Raw genomic sequence first — 9,732 nt, 5'->3', positions numbered from 1 at the left:
TTTCCCTTTATCATAATTTACAAAAGCTTACCATTAACATGCTGTTCAGAACTCACTTTTTGCCTCTTTTACTAGACTTTCCCCAGTTAATGCTGCATTTGCCAACTAGTTCGTTCTCCTCTACACACTTACATTTTTTCTATTTAGATTATGATCTTAGAGTTGATAGGAAATTTGGAGGCTCGCTCCTATACACTATAGATCTTCCAAAACATCCCAGACTCCTCTCAGCCAAAGGGGTCACCAGACTGATCTTTTTGTATTTTGTCCATTTAAATTGGCATTGCTCTCTGTAGTCCCACCACCAATTACCTCTCACTAGGTGACTATGCCTACTATTTTCCAAAGATACAAAAGAAAAAGAAAGTGAGAGAGAGAGAGAGATATGCTACCAGGTCAAAATTTTTATCCTTCCTGTTTCAGTTCACTGTTGCTACATAACTAATCTTCCCAACATTTAGTGGTTTAAAGCAACAATGACTTAAAATTTCTCAAGAATTTGAAAATTGTGTATTCCCCTGCTTCCTGGGCTCCTTCATACAACTGAGTCATCTGGTGTGACAGCTAGGGCTAGAGGTTCCAACATAGCTAACTAACTCACCAGTCTGGCTCTTCTGGCCATCAGCTAAAGGCACTGATTCTCCTCCACCTGGCCTCTCTGGCTCCGCTTAGCTGAGCTGGGCTGCTTCACAGCATGGTGGTCTCAAATCTCACAAAAAGGTACAATGGCATCTATAAGGCCTTTCAGTGTCTAGCCTCAGGGAGTCATAATGTCATTCTTGCTGCATTATATTTATCAAAACAAATCTCACATTAAGCAGGAGTAAAAATAGATTTGCCTCTTAAAGCAATGAGGGTCACAGTCCCATTGTAAGGGTTTACCCAATCCCAAACCGTCTGTCACACTTGCTGACCTCTCAATTCTGGACCTGCCAGAGCCCTGCCTGGGAAATGGAGCCCTTCCTCATTTTGGGAGACAAACTCTGGGTCCACCCTTTCTATCTGCTCAGAAACTATTCTCTTTCTCCTGTGGCATCAATTTTTCTCTTGTTACCAGTTCTTTCTCACCGTCATGTAAACATATCCAGGTTAAATGGATAGCCATAGTAATTTTAAACTACCCTCCAACCCTTCATGGTTTGCTATTGCCCTGAAAAATAGAAATCTGCATTTATAAACATGGCCCCCTGCCCTTATTTTTAGCGAAGTTACTTGAGATGAAGTCTGCTTTAAATTCATGGCTCCAGTTCTTTCCTCCTCTTCTGGATATTTTTTCCCTTCTTCGGCTTCTGTGGTACCATTGTTTGCTGCTTCTTTCTCTCCCTCTCTGATCACTTGTACCTAGTTTCCTGGAAACCTTAAGAGAGATTTTCCCCAGCTGTCAGCCTTCAGCTCTTTTCTGTTCTATATTCTGAGCTGGTAGTTTTTACTGTTAGGGCTTCCACCAAACTCATAACGTGCTCATTCATGCTCCAAATGGTTTCTGAGATGACCCCAGAGAGTCTGAACCCAGTTCCCTACAGAAATAACCCATGGTCAATGTGCCCTTTATTGGCCTTTTTTCCTTCCCTCTGTTTTCTTTTCCCCAAACTCTATGTTTGTGAATGTATACTTGGAAATATTGCACCAAAACTACCTGTGCCAAGGTTTTCGTCTCAGGTCTGCTTTTGGGGAAACCCAAACTGAGATAGTTCATATCCTAAATAATTATAGAATTGGTTCTTCTTTTCTCACCAATTTTTAAGTTCATGTCTTCATCTGGATTACTTTAAGAACTCTTATCTGGCCCCTCCTGACTCTAAATTGGCTGCATTCCAGTTTATTCAAGGCATGAGAGACAAATAAGCCTTATAAATCAAAGGGAGATCATGTCATACCCCTCTTTAGAAGCATTTATGATTCTTAATTTCCCCCTCTATATATTAAATCCAAAGTTCTGTAAGTAGACTATGAGAACATTCATGATCTGAGTCCTGTATATTCTCCAGCCTCAACTTCTACTCTAGCTATGCTGAACTACTTGCATTATTTAAGGAATAGTGTTCTTTTGTGCTTCTAAGACTTTGCTGAAGTTACACCAAGGTCAGACCTATTCAGTATTGTAATAGTACATTTACAGCTTTATTTCTCTCTGCAAGTTTTCAGCAACCTAAAAAAATATGTTTTATCCAGTTTGATATTCTCAGAACCTGACAGAAATGCCCAGTATTTAGAATGCTCTTAATAAGCATTATTTGATCTACTTAGCCTCGAGTCAAACACTTTCAATGATAGTAGGCTCACTCCTTTTCTCTAAACTGTTTCCAGCTGTAACAGGAATTATTCAGTCACATGACAAAACATTTGAAAATATTGGGGGGACAGAAGGTGGCATGGTGGTTAAGATGCTGGACTCCAAAAAGTCCCAGACCTGGTGGTTTGCTTTCTCCCTTTCCCCCTTTCTCTGTCTCTTTCTGGAGCATGCACATTCCCTATAACAAATTAAAAAATCATAATAATAATAATAAATTAAATTAAATAAATAATTATCTTAAAAAAGAAAATATTGGGGGAAAAATCACAATCTTCTTAATGTGATTGGTTTTTTTTTTTTTTTGGAGAGATTTTCACTGTAGGGCGCGTGCGCTCGCCAGACAGACAGAGAGAGACATAGAGACAGAAAGCGAGAAATCACCCCCCAGGGGGGATGGTCACGCCGCAATCCCTTCTCCTCCATTCTCCTCTCGGGATCTTGGGCACGCACGCACGCGCGCCCGGCGTGAGTTTTAAGCCACCGGGTCCAGGACACGAACCGCGGTCGACTACGTGGGAGTCCAGCGACATAGCCATTACGCTAACTGCTGGTTCCCATGATTGGTTGTTTTTGATGTATTCCCTTTTGATATGTTGTTCACATTGGGTTGTCAGAAAAGTCATGACACATTTTTGCATTAAAAAAGTCATGACTATTTGACAACCCAATAGATGTTAGTTGTTTAATTGTCTGAAATAAAAGTATAATAATAATAAGAAGAAATAACATTTAGACAGCACATACTATGAGCCAATAACTGTTAGAAGCATTTTATGTACATTAACATTTAATTTTCGTGATGATTCTGTGAGATAGGTACTCTTAATATTTTCTTTTTTTTTCTTTTTTTTGGAGAGTTTTTTTTGTTTGTTTTTTTGTTTTGTTTTGTTTTTTTGCTATAGGGCGTGTGCACTCACCAGACAGACAGAGAGAGACAGAGAGAAAGAAAGTGAGAAATCACCCCCCCAGGGGGGATGGCCACGCCACAATCCCTTCTCCCCCATTCTCCTCTTGGGATCTTGGGCACGCACGCACAAGCGACCAGGGTGAGTTTAAGCCACGGGTCTGGGACTCAAACCGCGGTTGACTACATGGGAGTCCAGCGACATAGCCATTACGCTAACTGCTGGTCCCACTATTTTCATATTTTAGATAAGGAAACTAAGGCACAGATAGAGTAATCAGCTTATCCTAAATCATGCAACTGAAAAAAGGGTAAAGCCATAATTTGAACTCATGAACTCTGGCACCAAGTTTCATGGAGAGCAAAAAGTTGCTAAATACACGGAAAGCTCTTATAGCAGTGTCTTGCATGTGGCATAAATTGAATAAATGCTAGCTATTATTATCATTGTTATTGTAATAAGCTTAATAATATGGTATCTTTTACTTTAAATTAGGTCACATATTTTCACTAAATTAGGAAGATATTCAGTTAGAATTGTCATAAATAATTTTTCATCTTACACAGTCTAACTACTATTAATAACTACTACTATTTTTATAACAGGATAATATTCTATAGATATGACCTTGCAGTAATTAATAAGCTCTTGCTATTGACCATATTTCTTTTCATCTGTCATCATTGTATATAAACTATGAGAATTATGTCTGTGCATTAAGCTCTTTCCCCTTATTTTAGGTAACTTTTCCCAGAAGTAAATTATATGTTAAAGGGTTTGAACATTTTTATGGTTCCTTATGCATATCAGAAATTACTTTGCAAAGACATTATATTATGTTTTAGGGCATCTGTTCAATAATTTAATATTTACAATTGTTGTATAACTTATTTTTATCAGGACTAGTTTGCCCAAAGGTCCTACGCAAAATCCCACTCCTTTTCAATATGACAGATGATCAAATATTTAAATTTTTTACAAGTATGCCTGATCCATTTGTTTCTCTATATAACTTCTCAGTTCTTCTTCAGACATTTTATGTAAACATCCCTAACTTTTCTTGAGCATTTCTTGTCTTACAAAATGACCAGGCTCCTAACCATCTGAGTCATAGTCTCCTCAATACATTCCATTGTGCCTATGCCCTTGTTAATTTGGAGATTCCAGACATGGCCTGACCAGTGCAAAGCACAGAGGGGCTATCACTTTTCTTGACCAGGACATCTATTTCTAGCAATGCAGCCTAAGGTCACATTAGCATTTTTGGCACTAAAATTCCCTGTTGGCTCAAGTTTATGTGCTGTCTGCTCAATCCCCCATGACTTTTTCACATGAACTCCGATTAAGTGAGGTTTCCCACATCCTGTACTGATATAGATGATAGTGTACATAGTTAACCTATTAATCTTTAGACTGTTTATGTTTATTACACCAAAATGTTGAGATACTGATGAATTTGTAAATGCAGTATGTATATTAATGTATTTGGTGAGTGTTTTTATGCTTTCTGTACCCTCACTTATCATCAATAAAGATATAACCTAAGACAATCTCAAATGCAGTCTTATGATACATAATTAGAGTCCTCTGATTGCTCGTTATCAGTCTTTGTAGATAGCTCTTCGATCAGAAATAAGTAAGCAGCTCTCTAGCCATCCAAGTACCTTAACTCACTCTCAGCCACATTCATATATCTTATTCCCGACAACGTCATGGGAGGCTATTAAATGATTTGCTGGAACTGAAATGAATCATGATTGTATTTTTTCATTAGTACTATTAGGATATTCTTATAATTCTGTGTAAAAAGGCAATTAGTGATTTTAACTGGCAATAAGTGATTTTATAACCATCCTTATTTTGTAATGCTTATAAAGTAGCATATACTAATATTAAATGTTATGATAATCCTACATTTATATTTCCTGACTTCTCAATGAAATTATGTTTCTCCTGGGGAAAAGTCATTTATACTTCCATAAGTGTTTTGTTAATAAGCACAGTAGCAGATATAGCTAAAAATTATTGATTATTTAGATACCCAAATAAAAAATACAATAAGGTGATAAAATAATAAAGCAGTATCACTAAGATCTCTTACCTACATATTTTTAAGTCAAATCAATCAACAATTTGGAGATGGTGCTCTGTTTATTTTGTTTTATTTTTTATCGTCACAGGGTTTGTATGCATACCAGTGAGAGTGAAAACACAGAAAGAGAATGTACCTTACAGAAGGGTGTGCTCACACTTCAATCTTTTTCCTCCATTGTTCCATAACACCAGGATTTAGGTCATGCATGCATATGTCTCTGGCATGTTTTTCAAGCCACCAGGGTCAGGATTCAAACCACAGTTGGCCCTGTGAGATTGGCTCCCCATGTGTAGGACTTAACTTATGTATTGTGAGGTCAGCTTTCTGCTAATTCTATATAAATAACAGTAAATTGCTAAAAGTAGATGATTTTCTGATGATGCTTATGAGAACAATTATTATTTGGGTATTAATCATAAAATAGCTAAATTGAACTATTCCTCATTGTTCAAAAAGTTAATTGTTTTATTAAATTCTAGGGTGCTTATTGGCTCTCCGTTAGTTGGCCAACCCCAAAACAGAACTGGAGATGTCTACAAGTGTCCGGTCGGAAGAGGTGAATCATTGCCTTGCATAAAGTTGGATCTACCAGGTATGTAAAATCACAAAAGTTAAAGTTTGATCCATAATATTATTCAGCATTTTCACTGAAAAACAATTTCAAGCAAATCAAGAAAATATTAGAAGTAATCTATAATCATTCTTCAGTTATCCAAATTCAGATAGAATGGCATCTTGATTCTTTCTGCCTTTAATTTCCTTTAGAAAGTCAACAGGAAGCATCCACAGATTTAGACTATCTTGTTGAATTTTTTAACTCTCAACTTCCTCCATTATTTAGGATTCTCTATAAATCAGTGGTGATAAAAAAGAACTTTTCTAAATAAATCTTTCCATCACAGTCCCTCCACAAATTTAATTTAGTTCCTGGCTGTTTTAAAGGAAATAGAGAAACAAAAATTGTAATAAATAAATTTTAATTTTTAAACAGAGAATAGCACAAGATAAGTTTATATTCCAATATACATATTTAATAGCAATATCACTGTAGTTAGAACATGACTAGAAAATTTCTACTAATACTATCCAGAAATTAAAGTCCCGTCAATGCTCTGTTCAATATTAAACACCATGAAAATGATTAATAGCCCCACAAGCTTATTTCAGATACTATATGTTTTTAGTTCTCTTTTTAAAAATTTCCTGTTTGTTCATCATTTTATATTCATGAGCGTAGTTATAATCACTGCTTTAATATCCTTGCCTGGCAACTCCAGCATTTGGAATACCTCAACATCATTTTCTGTTTATTACCTTTCTTTAAGGTTGAGCCACATTTTCCTGTGTCTTCTGTGTAATAACTTTGGATCCTAACCTGTGTCTGAACTGTAAGCGAGAAGAGTGTAAAATCTGTGACGTCCCTTTGAATACTTGGAACTTTTTGTCTGAGCAGGCATTTTACTTAGTTGAACTCAGTTTCTAACCTCTGACTTCCCTGGAGTGGGAAGCTGTTAAAATTTCTACTGAGTTCTTTTCTTCAGCTGGGTTATTGAAGTTTGCTTGGCACATTTACTGTTCAGGTCATCTAGATGTTTGGACAGAATATATATATGGTTCTTTTTTCCAAAGTATCCGCCCTCATTTTGTAGCTTCTGTCATTGCTCCATGGTCTGTCTTCTTTTTCTTCAAAGAAGTCTGAGTGGGAGTTCTGCTTGAGTTTCAGTCACTGATGAGCGCCTTCCCTTGGGAAGAGAAAACAAACAAAAAAAACAAAACAGAAAACACCCAGTGCCGGTCTCTTCTTCCCAATATCCCCCCCCCCCATTTCTGCCTGCTTTTGGTTGCTTTCCGGTGCCTTCAGGTGGTTGTTTCTTGTATATACGTGTATGTATGTGTGTGTGTGTGTGTGTGTGTGTGTGTGTGTGTGCATGCAGGCGTGTGCGTGTGTGTGTGTTTTTACCCTTTTTCTAGAATTTATACTTGTTATTTGCTAAAGAATTCTTCTGATAGGACCTATTCTTTCATTCCTAGAAACTGGAGTAGACTTCTTTTTAAAGTTTATTTATTTATTTCTTCCATGATCAAGAGGAACAGCAAGAGAGAAACAGACACTCCAGTGATACTACAATGTACCCCTAGCCTCCGACAGCCTTGTGTCATGGACGCACGTGTGGTTAGCTCAGAGATCTCTGAACAGGAATTCCTAACTTTCCCATGTGGGTCAGCCTCATAGAGCACCAGTTTTTCTGCTGTGCCCCCATCCACCTCCCTGGAATAGCCTTTTTAATATGAGCCTAGAGATTTTAGCTGTGTGAAGAACAGTAGGAAAGTTTTTTCTGGAGTCCTTAATCAGAGCGGGAATGCTGATACTGAGTCAATCATTATGTAAAACACCCTAATCCAGGAGCCAGCAGGTGGTGTGGTGGTGAAGGCACTCAACCGCAGTTCAACCTCTAGACCTGGCAGCTTGAAAGTCACACTGGACAAGTGTGCATGAGTGCCTAAAATCCTGAGAGAATGGAGGAGAAGGGACTGTGGCATGACCATCCCCTCGGAGGTTACTGTCTCACTTTCCTTCTCTCTGACTCTCCAACAACTACACTTGGCCTATGGCAAAAACCTAAAATAAGTAAATGAGTAACGACAAAAAGACTTAATCCAGCGTATTCAAAATCAATGTATGAAACAGTTCCCTTCCAGTTACTTTCAAAGGAAACCAGGTTCTACTCTGGATTAGGAAATGCTCAGATTAGGAAATCAAACCGAACCTTGAGGACTCTGTTCCTGTTTTCCACCTTAAATCTATATACAATATAGTACTGAGAACAACTTCCAAGCACAAACAGTGAGACTATTTTACTGGACCTTGAATTTTGCCACCTTCAAGCATTCCAGCACTCTGTCAAACAGGGTTTAGGAGCTTTTGCTTTTTCTATCCAACGTTTTTCTTTCAACGTGAATACTTAGACCTTCTCACCAAATCTGTCAGGCGGGCACACTTTGAGACCCAACATTCCTATTTGGAAGTTCAAATGTAGTCCCTTTTTATTGTGTTTCCGTTTTCCAAACTTCCTGACCTCTGCTCTCATCTGTCGCTAGTTGTCTTTGTAACCCCCATGATGTCTTCACGATTGGGGAAGTCATGATCCTAAAGCTTAGGTTAGGGTTTTCTCTGTGTCTTCTCCCCATTTTTTCTTTCCTTGCCAGAAATCATGTTTCATTATTGGTTATTTATAGCAAAGCCTATAAGATTACATTATAGCCTCACTATGAGACTAAACATTTTATTTATTTTAATTATCAAAAATGTGTGAAAAAGCACTCCCACATTCTCATTGCCCTGCTAGTTTTGCATTCTTTCACAGTTCAGCAAAACTATTTGAAACAGTGATCCAGACAAAGTTTCTGGGACATAAGCCAGCTCTCAGCCTTAGTTAGTTCATTATACTCCTTAATAATACTTGGAAGACTATTTAGTTAAACCAAAAGAAGAATGTTCTGTGAGCACAGCAGATAGAATGAGAAGACACTCAATTTTACTCTGTGAAACTTTTTTTCACTCATAAAATTTTGTTCTCTTTTTAGTTAATACGTCAATTCCCAATGTCACGGAAGTAAAGGAAAACATGACATTTGGATCAACCTTAGTCACTAATCCAAATGGAGGGTTTCTGGTAAGAAAGGAAAGAATCGTAATGGTTATTGGCAAGAGGAATGCTATCATTGTGTCCTATTAAGATTTGTTGTATCACTTTCAATCTTACGGCTTTTACTCTCTCAAATTGTTCAAAAGGCATGTGGACCCTTATATGCATATAGATGTGGACACTTGCATTACACAACTGGAATCTGTTCTGATGTCAGCCCCACGTTTCAAGTCGTGAACTCCATTGCCCCTGTACAAGGTACGGATTTTATGCAATGTCCTTGCATGTTTGAGAAGCATAAGCAATGAATGAGACACATGTATACACAGGAGCATACCAAAAAGTTTGAAGGATTTTCTCAGCAATCAGCATTACCAATTTTGGTAAATGTTTGCTTGGCTAGTATATAACCAAACCTCACTACTATTTTTGGAACTGATATTAGTGTAAATAACCCTCACAGAGTCATATTTAAACTTCATAGCTAAAGCTGTCATGTTGCTTTTATTCAAAGGGTGAATTTCTTTGAAGAAAATAACTTCATTGGAGATATGCACAGAATGAGAGCTGTTATATAAAAATTATACCAAGGAAATTCCAAAGATAGCTCTCATACAATATTAATTAAAATTAAGTAGAGTTGAGTTTTACTTGATACGAGCTTCAATTGCTAATGAATACATTAAATATTACTTGTCGCCTTTATTTTTTTCTAAAACTGTTTTCCTTGACTATAAAAGCAATGTGTCCACTTTTTCTTTTTTTTTTTTTTTTTTTTTTGGGGGTTTTTCA

The 9,732-nt window shown here is 37.2% G+C and overlaps 1 protein-coding gene across 3 annotated transcripts in view; it reads left to right on the top strand.

Moving 5' to 3' along the window:
- ITGA1 (integrin subunit alpha 1) overlaps positions 1-9,732 on the top strand; it is a 209,285-nt gene that overhangs the window by 75,060 nt on the left and 124,493 nt on the right. For all 3 annotated transcript variants that reach the window (XM_014588003.2, XM_006149026.3, XM_006149027.3), the window contains exons 3-5: positions 5,773-5,885; positions 8,879-8,967; positions 9,087-9,198. In XM_014588003.2, coding sequence (XP_014443489.1) covers positions 5,773-5,885; positions 8,879-8,967; positions 9,087-9,198 — 314 coding nt within the window. The remainder of the gene's footprint in view (positions 1-5,772; positions 5,886-8,878; positions 8,968-9,086; positions 9,199-9,732) is intronic.

The sequence above is a fragment of the Tupaia chinensis genome, unplaced genomic scaffold (assembly GCF_000334495.1).
Source record: "Tupaia chinensis unplaced genomic scaffold, TupChi_1.0 Scaffold000251_1, whole genome shotgun sequence".
NCBI classification, from domain to species: Eukaryota; Metazoa; Chordata; class Mammalia; order Scandentia; family Tupaiidae; genus Tupaia; species Tupaia belangeri.
The sequence above is the reverse complement of the archived record's forward strand: the minus strand, read 5'-3'. Positions and strand labels throughout refer to the sequence as shown.